Here is a 20,378-nt window from a genome sequence, read left to right on the forward strand (position 1 = left end):
GCAGTAGTTCTTAAACTTTTTGGTCTCATGATTATTTCACACTTAAAAATTACTGAAGATGTACCCCAAAGAGCTTTTGTTTATGTGGATTTCTATCTATCTATTTCTATCTATTGATGGAAATGTCAGAAATAAAAATATTAGAATTATTATGAAAATAGTTTTGACCTCAGAGAACTTTTAATATACCTGTTGTTCTAAAATATATTAAAAGTTCTCTGATTCATCCTAACCACAGGTGGAGGATGGAGTGTACCAAAAAATATTTCAATGAGTGAAACACTGTTTACAGAAAAATACTTATTACACATAGTAATTTTTTTAAAATACAGAGCTGATGGGGCCCTCTGAGACCTGTAAGACTCACTCATGACAGGCTTTCTTTGCTCTTGATAGTAAGCATATGCCTTCTTCCTGCTTAACACTCCCTGTATTATCAGTTTCTGGAAACTTCCATATACCATGCTTTTACTCCATATTTTCAACCTAGTGATCGCACTTCTGTGATATCAGAGGAGTCAACCGTACCACCAGAATGAGAAGCTACCCACTTACTATAAAACCAAAGAACTTCAACTGTTTCAAGGGGCTGACCTTTTGTGAACATTACAGCCGAAACATTCTAAGTACCAACTGGGAAGATAAAATTGGATGTGTTAAGCAGCATTTCTAAATAACTATCACTACTTACAACACAGCTATGACCTAAAAACCAGTGAACCAAGGCTCCAACAACTAAGACTTAATTATGTTAGTCACCCCTTCTGGTGAAAGAGACCCAGTTGTGTTCTTAGCTGCAGTCTTCTACCCTCACTACAACTATTCCTCTATCCCCCTGATTCCAAGTGTTTTATTTAAGGCCTTGAAATTTTCTAGGCATAACTTGCAATGCACTATAGTAAAATGAATTATGTATTACTGGACAATTTGGTTCTCTATTGAATTATCCTCTAATTATGATAAATGATGTTACGATAAAATGATGTTAAACTACAAAATGAATGGATTGGACTTCAGGATTTCTCAGGTCTTTCCAACTTTAGGTATATAATTCTGCATAAATAATATTTTGTTATTGTTCAGTTGTTTTAGTTGTGTCAGACTCTGTGTGAACCATTTGGGTTTTTCTTGGCAAAGATATTGGAATGATTTGACATTTCCTTCTCCAGCTCACTTTACAAATGAGGAAACTGAGGCAAATGGAGTTAAGTGACTTTCCCAGGATCACCTATCCAGTAAAGTGTCTGAAGCTAGATTTGAACTTAGGAAGATGAATCTTCCAGATTCAGGCCCAGTATTCTATCTACTGTACCACCTAACTGTCCTATAAATAAAATATACATGCATATTAATGAACAAAATAAGATAATTGAAACAGAAAACAAATTCAATATTCTCTTCTCTTCCAAATTTTCTAATCTTATCCCTTTCTCCCATCTACACATCTCATTTCTTACTTCACTCTAAAGATCAAGATTATCTCCTCTGAACTCTCAAACTATCCCCGATTCTACATTTAAATTTCCTGCAGTTTTAAAGAAAGACAATTCTCCTTTTAAAAAAAGAGACTGCTTTAGTGACACTTTCAGGCAAACCTGGGAAGACTTCTAACAAAGTGAAGTGGACAGAAACAAAAAAACATTTTTTACAATAACAATGCTATTGTGAAGGAAAAAAATTGGAAAGACTTAATTCTGATGCAGAGGAAAGTGAACAAAACTATGAAAGCAATTTATAAGTTAAAAGTCAACAATTCTCAAAGAATTAGGAACTCTGACTAATGACCATCTACGATTCCAGAAAACTCTGGATGAAGGTTATACACCTCCAGAGAGACAGGTAAAGGATTCAAAGCAACAAATGAAAAACATTTTTCGGGGGGTGGGGCGCGAAATGGCCACTGTGGCCATTTGTTTTGCTATACTACATATTTGTAACATAAGTTTTATTTTTATTTCATTTTCTGGGTTTTTTTTTTGTGTGTGTGTGGGGCAATGAGGGTTAAGTGACTTGCCCAGGGTCACACAGCTAGTAAGTGCCACGTGTCTGAGGTCGGATTTGAACTCAGGTACTCCTGAATCCAGGGCCGGTGCTTTATCCATTTATTTCATTTTCAATGAGAGGTTAATGGTTAAGGTGGGAGGGAAAGAAGGCAGATTTTTTGCCTATTAAAAATATAATTTTAGGGGCGGCTAGATAGCACAGTGATAAAGCACCGGCCCTGGATTCAGGAGTACCTGAGTTCAAATCTGGCCTCAGACACTTGACACTTACTAGCTGTGTGACCCTGGGCAAGTCACTTAACCCCCATTGCCCCACAAACAAAAAAACAACAACAAAAAAACAAACAAACAAAAATATAATTTTAAAAGACAATTTTGTGAAGAAAAATTCTAATTCATCATATATGTATATATCTGTTTAAAAGCAAACTTTATATAACAGAACCTTCTGTTTTCTTTTTTTCTTCAGAAAAAAAGTTCTTTTGTCTATTTTATTTTGTATATGAAATATTTTTAGATGCTGGATAAGATCATAATCTTTTTTTTAATGAAACAAAAAATGAATTCCTTTATTAGAGTTATAGATCCCTTGTCACTTAAAAAGTTAACATGAAATAGTATATTTTCCAGTTACATATAAAAATAGTTCACAACATTCATTTTTTTTAATAGGATTCTGAGTTCCAAATCTTTCTCCCTCCCACCTTCAAGACAGCAAGCAATCTGATACAGGTTATATATGTGCCATCATATTAAATACATTTCCACATTAGTCATGTTGTAAAAGATGAAACCAAACAAAAGTGGAAGAACCACACACACAAAATGAAAATAGTATGATGCGATCTGCATTCAGACTTTATAGTTCTTTCTTTGGGTGTGGAGACTATTTTCCATCATGAGTCTTTTGGAACTGTCTTGAATCATTGTTTTCCTAAGAAAAACTAAGTCTACCACAGTTGATCATTGTACAATATTGCTATTACAATGTTCTGGTTCTACTCACTTCACTCAGCATCAATTCATGTAAGTCTTTTTAGGTTTTTCTTAAATCAGTCTCATAGTTTCTTACAGCACAATAGTATTCCATTATGGGGTTAGCTAGGTGGCGCAGTAGAAAAAGCACCGGCCCTGGATTCAGGAGGACCCGAGTTCAAATCTGACCTCAGACACTTGACACTTACTAGCTGTGTGACCCTGGGCAAGTCATTTAACCCCCATTGCCCCGCAAAACAAAACCAAAAAAGTATTCTGTTACATTAATATAACACAACTTGTCCATCCATTCTCCAATTGATGGGTATTCCCTATTTTTCCATTTCTTTGTCATCACAAAAATATCTGCTATAAATAATTTTGTACATGGAGGTCCTTTCCCTTTTTTTTTCCTTTTTAATGATCTCCTTAGGATATAGAATTAGTGGTGTTGCCGAATCAAAGGGTATGGGCGAAGCCAAGATGGTGGAGGAAAGGTAGTAACTTGCCTGAGTTTTCTCCAAGACTTCTCCAAATACCTTCAAATAATGCCATAAGGCAATTCCTTCAGCAGCAGAACCCACAAAGGTACAGGGTGAAATAATTTTCCATCCAAAGACTACTTAGAAGGGTGGCAGGAAAAGTCTGTCACACTGGGGTAAGAATGGCCAGTAGTCCAGTGCAAGCCAGGCAGTGCAGACACAGTCCCAGAAAAATCATAACCAGGCAGCAGCAGCAGCAGCAACTGCTTCTGGAATTACAGAGGTCTCTTTGCTAGCACTGAGGCAGGACTCTATTGTTTTGCCCATACTCAGATCCAGGTCACAGTCTGTGGTGGCAGTCCCAGGATGAGGAGTACTACAAGCACACCAGAGCTTGTAGCCACATTGAAGCAGGATTCTTCATATTCCCAGGGCAGAAAAGCAGGCCTCTGGTTGCTTGCAGACTAGAGCACAAGCCAGGAAAGTAGTAAGCATTACCTTGGAAGAACTAAAAACCTAAAAATCCCTAGAAGTATCTCTGAAAAAAACTGCACAACCCCCCTGAAGCTTGGGACAGTGTACCCTCCTGCCTGAAAGCAGTGCCCCACTTTAACAATGAGTTAAAAGTCAAGAATTAGGCTAGGAAAATGAACAAACAGAAAAAAAAAATTGATCATAGAAAGTTTCTATGGTGACAAGGAAGATCAAAATACCCCCTCAGAAGAAGATAACAAAGACAAAGCTCCTACACCCAAAGCTTCCAAGAAAAATATGAATTGGTTTCAGGCCAAAGAAGCACTCAAAAAGGACTTTGAAAAAAAAAGTAAGTAGAACACCAGCCCTGGAGTCAGGAGGACCTAAGTTCAAATCTGGCCTCAGACACTTGACATTTACTAGCTGTGTGACTCTGGGCAAGTCACTTAACCCCAACTGCCTAAAAACAAACAAACAAAAATTTAAGAGAAGTAGAAGAATTCAAGTATCATGGTGCTACAGTCAGGATAAACAAGATTTAGCATCTTCCACATTTAAGAATCAGAGGGTTTGGAATATGATATTCCAGAGGGCAAAGGAGCTAGATTACAACCAAGAATCACCTACCTGAGCAAAACTGAGTATAATCTTTTATGGGGAAAATATGGATGATTTTCAAACATTCCTGATGAAAAGACTAGAGCTGAGTAGAAAAACTGACTATCAAATACAAGACAAGACAAGCACAAAAAGGTAAATGGGAAAGTGAAATCATAAGGGATTCAATAGGGCTAAACTGTTTATATTCCTATATGAGAAGATGACATTTGTAACTCTTAAAGCATTATACCTAGACATTGGGCATGGATATGAGTTGAATATGATGGGATGGTATCTAAAAATATTAATTAATTAAGGGGTGAGAAAGAAGAATGCACTGGGAGAAGAGGATAGGGAGAGGTAGAATGAGGTAAATTATTTAACATAAAAGAAGCATGAAGGAGCTTTTATAGTGGAGGGGAAGTTGAAGGAGGTGGGGAGGAGCACATAAACTTTGGTCTCATATGATTGACTTAAAAAGGGAATAACATACTCAGTTGGCTATATAAATCTATCTTACCCTACTAGAAGGTACCAGAAAGGGAAAGGGATTAAAAGGGGATGGTGGGGGGAAGGTGATAGAAGTAAAGGCAGATAGGGGTAGGTAAAAGTAAAACACTTTTGAAGATGGACAGTGTGAAAGGAGAGAGAATAGGATAAACAAGGAGGAAAATAAGATGGTGGGAAATAAATAGTTATCATAGCTGTAAAAGAAAATTTTACAGCAAGGTTTTTGAATAAAGGCCTCATTTCTCAAATATATAGAGGACTAGGTCAAATTTATAAAAATGAGAACCATTCCCCAATTGACAAATAGTCAAAGGATATGAACAGGGAGTTTTTAGATGATAAAATCAAAGCCATCTATAATCATATGAAAAAATGCTCTAAATTACTATCGATTAAAGAAATGCAAGTTAAAACAACTTTGAGGTGCCACCTCATGCCTATCACATTAGCTCTTCTAGTGGTGGCAAAGAATTGGAGATTGAGGGGATGTCCATTGATTGAAGAATAGCTGAACAAGTTGTGGTAAACGACTATTATGGAATAATACTGTGCTATATGAAATGAGGAGCGAGATGCTTTCAAAAAAACCTGGAAAGACTTACAGGAACTGAGGCAAAGTGAAGTGAACAGAAACAGGAGAGTACTGTACACAGTAACAGCTACATTGTTTCAACTGTGAATGGCACCTATTCTCAGCAATACAAAGATCCAAGACAATTACAAAGGACTTATGGATGAAAAGTGCTATCCACCTCCGGAGAATGAATCAATGGCGTCTGAATGTGGATTAAAGCATGTTTTTTTAAAACATTATTATTATTATTATTATTATTATTAGGTATGTGTTTTCTTCTTTCACAACATGACTAACATGGAAATGTTTTGCATGACTGCATATGTATAACATATCAAATTTCTGGCCTTCTCAATGAGGGGGGAGTGGAAGGGAGGAGGGAGAGAATTTGGAATTCAAAAAATTTCTAAAAGAATGTTAAAAAATTGTTTTTATATCAACTTGAGGAAAAATAAAATTAAAAAAAAAATAATCAGCCAAGTATACTAGTATAATATTCAAGTAGGGATTAAACTAGATGATGTGTCAAGTCTTTTCCTATTTTAAACATTCTGTGATTCTATCTGGCCTTGTATGGATCCTTGACATTTTATAGCTGGTTTCCTGTTCATCCTAAGTGTTGTAAAAAGAAAGGAATGTCAGAACCTTGAAAGTAAAAACCTCTTTTCATTTTTCATCCCCTGAGTAGTGACAGTGATATATGGGGAGTCTGCCAGAGATGACACAGGAGTACTATGGTAGAAGGCAAGAATGTTCCTCCTACTTTAATAAAGGATGATTAACCTAGTTTCCTCTACTTATCATCAACTTATTTTAAATTCTTGCTTCTTTATAAATCAAACTTTCTCTAAAAGCTAAAAGACCTAGAACATCAAGAACAGCTCTCCTTTTGTCTTCCCTCATACCAGAAAAGGGACAAAAAGAGCTTCAATTTCCCATCATCGTCATCACCACCATCATCATTATGATGTCTTTTCTTATTTGACAAAACACATGGAATTTTTGTCCATCCATATCGAATACCTGACTATAGTTGGGTTAGATTTATCTCCCAATTCCCAATGATTTTAGGAAAGAGTATATTCATTATTCTTCCTTCTTCTATGGGACAACACAAAAAGAAAAGTCTAAAAATGTTCTGAATGATGGTAAGATTTGGGAATCGCATACAACCTTACCAGTTGATATTTTTATGGGAAAAAATCATTTGTATGCATGAGTTTTAGTATGATTGTTAAAGAATTAATCAAATTACTCAAGAATGTTATATCCTAATCTATCTAATTGTCCTTACCCTTAAAAAATGTAAAGCCCAGTAGAGCCATGCCCCATTATTGTTTTTACCCTACTCTCCTGCCAATTATGTCAAGGTTCTCACTTGCTGCCAAGCATTTAATGCTGAATACACTATGTGTATTCAAGAATCTGTCAATGATATATTTTGTATGTGTTTTTCTTTTAGTCTCAAGACCCACTACTTATCTAATTGTGTGGTTATATATGTCATTCCCGTTTTTCTCAAATGTGACATCAAATTTTCTTTAAAAAGTGGTATCAACCTCAAATAGAAACGAATCCCTACAGGCCACATTAACTTAGAAAACCATAAATTAGCAAAATTTATGCTGTACTGTATATTTATTTTGTTAAACATTTCCCAATTACAATTTGATCTGGATCAAGAAGCACTCTAGAATTTTGTGGATGTGGTCCTCAGTGAGTATGATACTTCTGCCTTATAACATGTCTACCAATATGAATAATGACTTTCTGGACAAACTGACTACACCAATTTTTATTTACAATAATCAAGTTGCTCAGCAGTAGCTGGTTATAACCAATACAGGAAAATGTAAGAGCCTCTGGAAAGAACTAGATGTCTAATGGGTGAGTTGGGCAGGGCATGGCCAGCATCATAATGTCCATTCCAATGGGGTAGAAATTAAGAATGAAACCTTTATAGGATAAAGCTAGCTGTACAATTTTAGTACTCACGCATCTGCTTCAATGAGCTCTGGATGATTTCTTGTTAGCAAAATTGTCAGCTCCATTAGACCTGTCATTGCAGCCTCCCGGACCCTGTTGGGACAAATATTCACACAAAAAAATTCAGAAGAGTAAACTGGATTAGATACACCATACTGATTTTACCATCTACACTACCATACACATACAAAGCAAAAAAGTTTCACTCATTTGATCTATGTCTTGGGACATGAGGACAAGTAAAAAAGAATTACAATAAATTCAGAAAGTAATTTCGATTTGCAGAAGTAAATATCCTCAATAATGCCTATTTTTGTTTTAAAACAATTGTTATTATAATATCAGCATTACCCTCTTAACTGCCTAGAAATCCTGTCAGGATCTTTTGGGGCAAAGAGTTATAGTTAAACTGGAGTGGATTGCAAAAAGGCATCAGAAGAGTCAGAGGACCACAGGGATAAAAGCTAGATAGAAATAAATAACTTAGTCCAATAGCCCCATTTTATTTATGAGTAAGGAGCTTTAAAAGTTTGAAAATTATTGGTCTAATATCTAGTCAGACTGAATGTAGTAATAATAGTGCATTATTTAAATTTAGATGATGGCTTACTTTTCTGGAAGATTAGTTATTACTGTACAATGTGCTTTTTTTTTTTTTTTTTTTGGTGAGGCAATTGGGGTTAAGTGACTTGCCCAGGGTTACACAGCTAGTAAGTGTCAAGTGTCTGAGGCCAGATTTGAACTCAGGTCCTCCTGACTCCAGGTCTGGTGCTCTATCCACTGCACTACCTAGCTGCCCCTTGTACAATGTGCTTTTATGTGCATTCATATCATTTGATCCTCATGAAAACCTGGAAAGGTAAGTAGTACATTATCTCTCTATATTTCTTTTCATTTCCTCAACTTAGATGTTATTTACTAAAATAAGTTTTATTGATACCTTTTGTTTCTACATCACAGTCATTTCCAATTATCCTTCCCTACCTTCCAGGCCTCCTTGAAAAAAACGTAAAAGAGCTAAGCAAAAAACAACTGACAGGGTGATCAAATCTGACAGTATAAAGAATATTTCACTTATAATATCCCACTTCTGTGAATCAATTAACAAATAATTATTATGTGCCTACAATGTACCAGGCATTGTGCAAGGCTCTGAAGATACAAATACAGTTCCATATGTTCAAGGAGTCTAGAGTTTAACAAGTAAAACAGGTAAAGATATTAGTGTATGTAGATTAAATATAAAAAGAATAAATGCAAGAAAGTTAAATATAATTAGAGATAGAGGGCACTAGCAATTGCAGAGAGAAAAGAGGACTTCACATAGAAGATGCTACTTGAGATGCAACTTGAAGGAAAGTGACTCTATGACATAGAGGAAGAAGTGCATTTCAAATATGAGGGATGGCCACAGCAAAGTCAGCAAGTCAATAAATTTTCATTAAATTCTTATTATGTGCCAGGCACTATACTAAGTACTGAGAGTATAAAAGAGGCGAAAGTAAGTCCTTGTCCTAATGGAGATCACAATCTAAGAGAGAAGACAACAAGAAAACACAGGTAAAAACAAGGTATACACAGGAAAAATAGGGAATGGTAAACAGAGGGGAGGAACAAGAATAAAAAGAAAATGCTTCCTATAGAAGACAGAATTTTAGTTGGGACTGGAAAGAAACTTGGGAAGTCAATAGGTACAACTGAGGAGAAAGAGTATCCCACAAAGGGGAACAGAAAGAGAAAAAGCTTAGAGCTGAGGGATGGAGTATCTTGTTCATGAAACAGCAAAGGTCAGTATTGCTTGGATGGAAGAATACATGCTGGGAAGTAAGGTGTAAAAAGACTGGAAAGGAATATGAGGGTTAGGTCATGAAGGGCTTTGAATTCCAGAGAATTCTGTATTTGATCCAGGTGGTGATAGGGAGGTACAGGAGTTTATTGGAAAGGGGAAGATGGGGAGTGACGTGGTAAGACATGTGCTTTAAGGAAAAACTACTTTTATGGCTGAATGGAGGATGGACTGAAGTGGGGAGAGATTTGAGGCAGGCAGGCTCAACAGCAGGCTTTTGCATGAGTAATGCCAATATCAGAACACAGAAGGAATGACATTCAGGAGATGTTGAAAAGATGAAAGAAATAGGCCTTGGCAACAGAGTGAAAAGACAGTGAGGAGACAAGGATGACACTTACAATGTGAGGTTAGAGAACTGAGAGGATGGGGTTGACTTCTACATTTTAGGGAAGTTTCAGGGAGAGGAGGTTTGGGGAAAGATAATAAGGTCAGTCTTAGATATGTTGAGCTTAAGATCTTTACTGGATAGTTGGAGATATGGAATTGGAGGTCTAAAGACAGGATAAGGCAGGAAAAGTAAATAAAAGAATCATCTGCATGGAAATGACAACTAAATCTATGGGAGGAGAGAGGATTACCAAGTGAAGTAGTACAGAGGGAGAAAAGAAGAGGGCCCAGGATAGCTGAAGTAAAAAAGATAGCAATATTAATCATGATCTCAGACAAAGAAAAAGCAAAAACTGTTGCCAGTCATTTTTCAATCACTTACAACTCTTTTGACCCCATTTAAGGTTTTCTTGGCAAAAATACTGGAGTGATTTGTCATATACTTCTCCAGCTTATTTTACAAATGAGAAAACTGATGGGCATCCCCTTAATTTCTAATTCTTTCCCACCACAAAAAGATCTGCTATAAATAGTGGTATCGCTGGGTCAAAGAGTATGCAAAGTTTTATAGTCATGTTGTGAAAGAAGAATCAGGAAAAAAAAAGGGGAAAACCTCAAGAAAGAAAGAAAAAACAAAAGAAAAAATAAAAATAGTATGCTTCAATCTTCATTCAGATTCCACAGTTCTTTTCCTGGATGTGGAGAGCATTTCCCATCATGAGTCCTTTGGAAATGCCTTAGATCATTGTATAGCTCAGAAGAGGTAAGTCTACAACAGATGATTACCACACAATGTTGCTGTTACTGTGCACAATGTTCTCCTCGTTCTGCTCACTTCACTTATCATGAGTCCACTTAAATCTTTCCAGGTTTTTCTGAAATTTGACTGCTCATCATTTCTTAGAGCACAGTAGTATTCCATTACATTCATATACCACAATGTGTTCATCCATTCCCAATTGATGGGCAGCCCCTCAATTTCCAGTTCTTTGCCACCACAAGATTGCTGCTAGGAGTATTTTTGTACATGTGGGTTGAAAGGCATCTATTTGTACAAAGATATTTGTAGTAGTCCATTTTGTGGTGGCAAAGATTTGGAAATCAAAGGGGTATCTACAAACTGGGGAATGGCTGAACAAGTTTTGGTATATGATTGTGATGTATACAGTATATATACTGATGAGAAGGATGGTTTCAGAAAATACCTGAGAAGACTTTCACGCAAAGTGATGTGAGAGCAGCTAGGTATGCCAAGCCTGTGGTCAGGAAGATGACCTGGCCTTAGACACTTACTAGCTGTGTGACCCTGAAAAATTAGCTGGAGAAGGAAATGGCAAACTACTCCAGTATCTTGGCCAAGAAAACCCCAAATGGGGTCATAAAGAGTCAGACATGACTGAAATGATTGAACAATAACAATAAAGTAAAGTGAGCAGAACTAGGAGAATCTTATACAGAGCAACAGCAATATTCTTTTAAATAGTATTTTATTTTTCCAATTACATGTAAAGACAAATTTTAACATTAATTTTTTAAACATTTTGAGTTCTCCTTCCTGTACCCCCCCAAGATGGTAAGCAATCAGTGCAATCATGTAATACATATTTCTATATTAGTCATATCATGAAAGAAGAAACAGACCAAAAGAAAAAACATTAAAAAAAATAAAGTGAAAATACTTATGGAAAATGCTATTCACCTTCTTCAATCTAAATTCAGACTCCATCAGTTCTTTATCTGGAGGTGGATAGCATTTTCCATAAGTCCTTTTGAATGATATTGGATTATTATATAGCTGAGAATAGCTAAATCATTCATAATTGACCATAATACACTGTTGCTGTTACTTTGTACAATGTCTACTTCACTTTGCTTCAGTTCATTGTAAATCTTACTAGTTTTTGTGAAAACATCCTGCTTGTCATTTCTTATAACAGAATGGTATTACATTACATTCATATACTGCAACTTGTGCAGCCATTTCTCAATTGATGGATATCCCTTCAACTTCCATTTCTGACCACCACAAAAGAGCTGTTATAAATATTTTTGTACAAGTAGCTCCTTTTGCCCTTTTTTCAGTCTCTTTGGGATACAGAATTAGTAGTGGTATTGCTGGATAAAAGGGTATACACAATTTGATTGCCCTTCAGTTACAAATTGATCTCCAGAATGGTTGGATCAGATCACAGCTCCACCAATAGTGCAACAGTGTCCCACTTTTCCCACATCCCCTCCAATATTTAAATTTTCCTTATTCTGTCATATTAACCAATCTGATAGGTATTAGACGGTACCTCAGAGTTGTTTTAATCTGCATTTCTTGAATCAATCATAATTTAGAGCATTTTTCCATATGCCTATAGAGAACTTTGATTCTGTTATCTGAAAACTGCCTATTCATATCCTTTGACCATTTATCAACTAGGGAATGACTTCTATTCTTTTAAATTTGACTCTGTTTTCTATATATTTGAGAAATGAGGTCCTCATCAGACACCTGCTATAAAAAATTGTTTCCTAGCATTCTGCTTTCCATTTAATCTTGGTTGCACTGATTTTGTTTGTGCAAAAACTTTTAATTTTATATAATCAAAATTACCTATTTTATATTTTGTAATGCTTTCTATATTTTCTTTGGCCCTAAATTCTTCCCTTCTCCACAGAAAACTATTCCTTGCTCTCCTAATTTGTTTATGGTATCACTTTTTAAGTGTAAATCACATACCCATTTTAAACTTATCTTGGTATATGTTATAAGAAGTTGATCTATACCTAGTTTCTGCCATACTATTTCTCAGTTTTCCCAGAATTTTTTTTTTGGGGGGTCAAATAGTGAGTTCTTGTCCCAGAAGCTTGGGTCTCTGGGTTTATCAAACACTAGACTACTAAGGTCATTTATTACTATGTCTTGTTTACCTAATCTAACCCACCACTCTATTTCTTAGCCAATACCAGATAGTTTTGATAATTACAGCTTTATAATATAGTTTGAGATCTGGTACACCTAAGGCATTTGTTTTAATTAATTTCCTTGATATTCTCGACCTTTTGTTCTTCCAGATGAATTGTTATTATTTTTTTCTAGCTTTGTAAAATAAATTTTTGGTAGTGTGATTGGTATGGCACTGAATAAATAAATTAATTTAGGTAGAATTGTCATTTTATTACACTAGGTTAGCCTAACTGTGAGTAACTGATATTTTTCTAGTTGTTTACATCTGACTTTGTGTGAAAAGTTTTTTTGTAATTGTGTTCTTATACTTCCTGGGTTTGTCATGGCAGGTAGAATTCCAAGTATTTTATACTATCTACAATTATTTTAAATGTTTTTTTTTCTTTCTAGGCTTTGTTATTTATTGAAATGCTGATGAGTTATGTGTGTATATTTTATATACTGCAATTTTGCTAAAGTTGTTAATTATTTCATATAAGTTTTAGTTGATTCTCCAGGATTCTCTAAGTATACCATCAAATCATCTGCAAAGAGTGATAGTTTTGTTTCCTATTCTAATTCCCTCTATTTCTTTTTCTTCTCTTGTTGCTATAACTAACATTTCTAGTACAATACTGAATAGTACCAGTGATAATGGGCAACCTTGCTTCACCCCTTATCTTATTGAAAGGCTTCTAGCCTTTCTATCTGTAGCCACTACAGATAATGCTTGGTTTTAGATAGATAATATTTATCACTGTAAGGAAAGCTCCATTTATTCCTATGGTCTCTAGTGTTTTTAATTAGGAATAGGTGCTATATTTTGTCAAAAGGTGCTTGTTTGGGGTTTTTTTTGCATCTAATGAAATTACCATATGATTTCTGTTCATATTGTTACTGAGATGGTTTATTATACTGATAGTTTTCCTAATATTGAACCAGTCCTACATTTCTAGTATAAATCCCACCTGATCGTAGTATATGATCTTTTTTTTTTTTTTTTGGTGAGGCAATTGGGGTTAAGTGACTTGTCTAGGGTCACACAGCTAGTAAGTATTAGGTGTCTGAGGCCAAATTTGAACTCAGGTCCACCTGACTCCAGGGCCAGTGCTCTATCCACTGCACCACCTAGCTGCCCCCACAGTATATGATCTTTATGATATATTGCTGTAATCTCCTTGCTAAGATTTTATTTAAAAATTTCCATCAATGTTCTTTAAGAAAATTGGTCTACAGTTTTCTTTCTCTGTTTTAGCTTTTCCTGGTTTAGGTATCAGCAAAATATTTGCATTATAAAGATAATTTTGCAGGACTCTTTCTTTGACTATTTTTCCAAATAGTTATATAGAGTGTGAAATTAGTTGTTCTTTAAATGTTTGGTAGAATTTGGTAGAAGGAACCCATCTGGCCCTGAGGATTTTTTCTTAGGGAGTTCAATGAGAGACTGTTCAATTTCTTTCTCTAAGGTAGGTTATTTAGCATTATTTCCCCTTCTGTTAACCTGGGAAAACTATATTTTTGTAAATATTCATCTATTTCATTTAGATTGTCAGATTTACTGGCATGTATTTGGGGAAAATAGCTCCTGATAATTTCTTTATTTCCTTTTCATTGGTGGTGAACTGACCCTTTTATTTTTTGATACTGATAATTTGGTTTTATTTTTTTTAAATCAAATTAACCAATGGTTTATCTATCTTATTGGGCTTTTCATAAAACCAGCTCCTAGTTTTATAAATTACCTCAACAATTTTCTTCCTTTTACTTTTATTAATCTTACCTCTGGTTTTCAGGATTTCCAACTTGGTATTTAATTGAGAATTTTTCATTTGTTCTTATTCCAGTTTTTTTTAGTTGCACTCACAATTCACTGATTTATTCTTTCTCTATTTTATTGATATAAGTATTTATACCACTTATGTAAATACTGCATTGGCTGCATCTCATAGCTTTTCTTATGTTGCCTCACTGTTGTCATTCTCTTTCATGAAATTATTGGTTGTTTCTATGATTTGTTCTTTGCCCCCAATTAATTTTTGATTTATCTTTCCTCTTCCCTTTATATAGTTTAATTTTTATTGCAGTATGATCTGAAAAGATGCAATTAATATTTCTGCCTTTCTATACTGGATTATGAGGTTTTTATGCCCTATTACACAGTCAATTTTTTTACAGGTCCCATGTACCACTGAAGCAGCAGCAGTATTTTAAGAATGATCAACTATGGAAGACTTAGCCACTCTGATCAAGACAATGATCCAGGATAATTCCAAAAGACCCATGATAAAAAACGCTATCTACCTCCAGTGAGAGAACTGATGAACTCTGAATGCATCTCATTTTTTTTTTAAACGGGGCAATGAGGTTTAAATGACTTGCCCAGGGTCACACAGCCAGTAAGTGTCAAGTGTCTGAGGCCAGATTTGAACTCAGGTCCTCCTGAATCCAGGGCCAGTGGTCTATCCACTGCGCCACCTAGCTGCCCCTCTGAATGCATCTTGAAGCACATCTTCTTTTACTTTTAAAAAAATTTTTATTGTTTGTTTTCTTCTGCAACATAGCTAATATGGAAATGTTTTTCATGATTTCACATGTGCAGTCAATATCAAATTGCTTGCCATCCCAAGGAGGGAAAATTGAAGGAGAAGGACAGAGAGAATTTCGAATGCAAAATGTTTAAACATTATTGTTTAAAAATTCATATGTAATTGGGAAGTATGGAACAAAATAAATAAAAATAATAAATAATATTTTAAAGCCTACCTACAAATAGATACAAATTTGTAAATACAAATACAGCAAATGGTAGTATTAATCCAAAGCTGAGGCTTAGCAGGGTCCAATTAGCAATATGATAAAGGGGTCAAGAACTGAAAAGAAGTGGATAGTGGACAACTGAACTGGTTAATCAAGGTGTCAAGATGGAGAAAAGAAGAGAGTGATTACTACAGAGAGATGTCTTGGGAGAAAAGTAAGGGGTTGAGAAATTGGGGTAATGTGTGGATAATGAATAGGGTTTGGTAGCAAAGGGAGTGAGGGAAAGTTAATAGATTATGGTTAGACAACGGGATATATGTACACATGGGGCTTTTTGTATAAGGAGATCATGCATTTGTGGGTGGTGGCAAGATCAAAGGTATAACCATCTATGTGTATGCCTGAGGTGGTATAGAGGGATAGGTCAAGGGAAGTGAGTAGGCTAAAAATTGAGTGATTAGGGCATTTGAGGGAGTGTATGTTGAAGTTCCCTAATATGAGGGAGGAGTTGGGGAGGAGAGAAAAATTATAAGTCAGGTATCAAATTTTTTGAGGAAAGAAGTCACCCAGAAGTCTGTAGACTCTAGCTACCAGGATTTTGATTGGGTGGCAAATGTGAGTAGCAAGAATCTCAAAGGAGAGGTTATTTGACCCAGGTTGTGTACACTTCCAGGATTTCAGAGCTTTAGTCCCATGAAACAAAGGGTTCTGATGATTGCATGGGCTCTCTCCATGACATGTATTTTTTTTTTAATTTGAATTTAGCAAGATTCTTTTCTCACCTAGATTTCAGGGACCAGAGGTAGCCCATTCTGTCACCTCCTCCTGGGAGAACCTGAAAGTGGCAATGGGCAGCAAGGAATATTCCTTTTCTCCAGTACTGACCAATAAGCCAAGGGGAATGAGTGAAAGTACAGTCAGTACTGGGAAAAGTAGGGCTGTCTCATCAAGAAAGAGCAGGTTTCAGTGATTGCTAGAAGATGGAAAGAGTGGGAAAGGAAAAGATTTAGGATAAAGGGAAGTTTGTTGCCTATAGGATATTTCAGAGGACCCAGTGCAAGGGGTAAGTGGCATTTGGTAGGAATTTTGGGGTGACAGGGATAAGGGGAATGGGAATAAAGAATTAGGACTTGAAGAATGGGGCTTGGATGATGATCTATAGGGATTTAGAATCACTGAGATGTACAGGTTTTCAACAAATGTGAAAATGTTCATTAAATGGAAGGTGCCACTTCTCTTCACAGAGGCTGGAGATCAGGCAGAAGACAAGTGCAATTTGAGATGGAAAGTGTATGGTCAGATGGGAGGCCTTAATTCATTACTCCTCTTCCTTCCAAAGGCTAGGGGTGTAATTCAAGCTTACATAGCAGAAGATGGAAGTCCCACTCTTTGGTGACTTCCTTCTTTGTTTTTCCTCAAGGGACAGCAGGCAATAGAAGAAAAGGGTTCTCATCTTCAGGGTGGAAGCTTCTGGTGCTGGAAATCAAGCTGTCAGTAGAAGGTAGAGTAAGGTGGCTTTGCTCTGGTGTAGATGGAAGTCTCGACCCACCCCTAGAAGACTTCCCTCAGGGGACACATGCAGAAGGAGATGGAAGACAGTCAGAGAGAGGTGTTGCTCCTCTTTTCACCTGAGGCTTGACAATCAAGTGAGGTCAGCAGGAAAGGAAAGTTTGGTGTGCAGGGGGATGTCTTATAGGGGCCAATACTGCTTTCCCTCGGGGAACATAGGCAGCAGGAGATGGAAGGTGATGGGAGAGATATTATCTTGTGTGGGAAACAGAGAAAAGGCCAGTTTGACTAGATTACAGAAAGAGTGGGAGTACTGAGGCTGGAAAAATAGGTTGGGGGTCAGGTTATGAAGAACTTTAAAAGCTAAATAGAGGATTTTATATTTTACCTAAGAGGAAGCCACTGGAGTTTACTGACTAGTGGAGGGCCATGGTCAGATTTGAGTTTAAGGAAAATCACATTGGCAGCAGTAAGGAGGATGACTGGAATGAGAAGTGACTTGAAGCAAGGAAAACAACTAGGAAGCCAATGCAATAATTTAGGTGAGAGGCAACAAGGTCCTTAATCAAAATGTTGGTTGTGACATTAGAAAAAGAAATCAGATGATAAAGATGTTGTAAAGGGGAAAGGGGAAGATCTGGCAATTGACTGGATAGGTGGGAGGTGAGGAAGAGTGGAGAGTACAAAAGAATATTGTGAATGTGGAAAATTGGTAGCAGTGCCTTTGACATAAAAGGGAACATTTTATATTTCCCTATGTTTTAGTCAATTAGCCAACAAGTATTGGATCCTCTAGTAAAGCCATACTCTGATGCCTGATCATGGCAATGAAGCTCTCAAAGGCTCTTGTAGCAAGATGAAACTCTGCTAAGTACTAGAGAGGGCAGTCTTCAAGTGAAGGACTAAATATTCTTATGTGAAAAGCAGTCTAAATTTGGAGAGATCAGCAAGTAGTAAATTTTTTTTTGGCCACTCCAACTCATAAAGGTAGTTTACAAGGGCATGAAAGAAATTATGATATATGTCAGATGAAAGGTACCCACAACATAAATGAAATCTGCACTGTATAGTGGCAAGTGCTGGATTAGTCATATGTTCAAATACCAGCTCTGCTACTTATTACCTGTGTGACCACAGGCAAGATACTTCATCTCCCTGCAACTCAGTTTCTTCACTTGTAAACTGAGGGGGCTGGACTACAAAATTTCTGAAGTCTCTTCCAGCCCAATCTATGATCCTATTATTTCTATGATTCATGATGTAATGAAGTAAGAAATACTTGCTGTGTACTTAGTATATACTTAGTGGGTTTTAAATTCATTCTAGGGGAAACTGTAGTACAAGAAATGATCTCTGACCTCAAAAAGGCACCAATTTGGTTGGCAAAAAAATTTCTCATATCCATGAAATAATTTATTAACAACATAAATTGACACTCAATTAAGCACTAATCTATGTGGTATTGACTGTATGTACTTTTAAATTTCAGAGAAGAAAGATATTAAAGAGAACTGAGGAAAGTTTTCATGGAAAAATAGCATGCTGGAGTAGAAAGAGCACTGGACTTGTAGTCAGAACTGAGTTAAAATTTCAACTCTGATAGTTAATTCTTGTTTAATTATGAGCACCACACCTCTATTCCTCCCTAAGTCTTGCTTTCCTCAATGGTAAATGAGAAGGTTAAACTAGGTTTTTGCTAAGGTCCTGTCCAACTCCAAATATTAAGATCCTAAGACTTAAGTCGAGTCATAGACTCCCAGAACTGGAAGGGGTGGGTCGAGACTTCCATCTACACCAGAGCTGGAAGAGCCTTCATTAGCCATCTATATCAATCCATAATTAATAATCTTTTCTATAACACATTCAACAAGCCAGATGTCCAATAAACTCCCAAGGCAGTTTATTCTGATTCTGGATAACTCAGACACATACTAGCTGTGTGATCCTGGGTAAGTCACTTAAACCTGTGTGCCTCAGTTTTCTCATCTATAAAATGGAAATAATAATAGTACTCTCTCCTAACTAATAATTTTAATCATGCTCAACTGAAGGTAAAAGAATCTCAGAACTTTCATATGAAAAATGTAATTTAATTCTCTTGTAAGACACTTGCATAGCACTTACTTCCCAGGTTTGTTGTGAGGATAAACTAAAATAGCATTTGTGAAGCATTCTGCAAGTCTCTAAGTATTATATAAATGAAAGCTATTATTATTGTTCCTGGAAATTGTAACTCACTTATCTTATATATTTGGTTGCCATACCATGTTGAACTTGAAGTCCATAAATATTCTCAGATCTTCTTGAGACAAACCATTTTTAACCCCTATCTCTCAATCTTGTATCTGTGAAGTAAATTTTTAAACCAAAGTATAAGACTTTACATTTAACCCTCTAAATTTCAACTTAGTTTAAAGCCTAGACTGTAAAGACTTTTTACAGATCTTGATTCTTTCACGTGTGTGAATGCAGAATTGTGTCTTATGCAAAATGGTGAAAAGCTCACCATCTATACCTTTATCCATGTTACTGAAAAAAAAAAAGTTAAATAGTCCAAGACCAAGCAAAAGTACCTGGGACATAAAAATACTTGCACTGGAGAATTCTTTTCAATATGATATTGAATCACTTTTGACTACTCTGTGAGTCCAGTAATTCAATCAGTTCTGAATCTATTTGTGTCGCATCTTCGCGTCTAGCTCACATCTCACCACCATCTTTTCTATAAGAATACCACAAAATACTCAAATGCTAGGCTAAAATCTAGGTAACAGTATCTACATTATTTCCTTCAATTACCATTTTAGTTAACCCTAGCAAGAAAGGAAATATGATTAGGCTGACATGTCTTGTTACTACTGATGAAGCCATGATGGCTCTTTGTAGTCACCGATTTCTTTTCTCAATCTTCACTAATCATCTCTTTAATAAAACATTCTGAGAATTTACTACGAATCATAGGATCACAGATTCAGTACTAAAAAGGGACTACAGAGGCTGTCTAGACCAACCTCATTGTTCAAATGAAAAAACTGAGGCCCAAAGAGGTTAAATTCCTTGATCAATATCACACAGCTAAGTCAGCATCAAGATTTGAACCCAAGTCCTCTGATGTTAGGACAAATGTTCTTTCCACTTTACGATGATGCTTCCTGAATTAACATAATAGCTCACTGATCTAGTGTTTATAGATTTTGTGTTATTCTTTTTAGTGTAATTCAGATATTTATTTGTTCTACTTTAGACCTATAATACCTCTCCCATTCTCCATAATCTTTTAAATGTAGCAGAGATAAGATTAGACTAAAAATATTTTAAAAGTTCTTTGGCAAAAGCACCTTTGAGAAAATGTGAGGAAACAAACCTTACAAGAGCAAGGACTCATACTAAGCAGTAA

The 20,378-nt window shown here is 36.0% G+C and overlaps 1 protein-coding gene across 1 annotated transcript in view; it reads right to left on the reverse strand.

Moving 5' to 3' along the window:
- The window catches only part of TBCD (tubulin folding cofactor D), a 448,209-nt gene that overhangs the window by 51,767 nt on the left and 376,064 nt on the right, over positions 1-20,378 (reverse strand). Inside the window, 1 exon segment of the mRNA XM_044001676.1 lies at positions 7,614-7,697. Within this exon segment, the coding sequence (XP_043857611.1) occupies positions 7,614-7,697 (84 nt within the window).

This window comes from Dromiciops gliroides, chromosome 4, assembly GCF_019393635.1.
Source record: "Dromiciops gliroides isolate mDroGli1 chromosome 4, mDroGli1.pri, whole genome shotgun sequence".
NCBI classification, from domain to species: domain Eukaryota; kingdom Metazoa; phylum Chordata; class Mammalia; order Microbiotheria; family Microbiotheriidae; genus Dromiciops; species Dromiciops gliroides.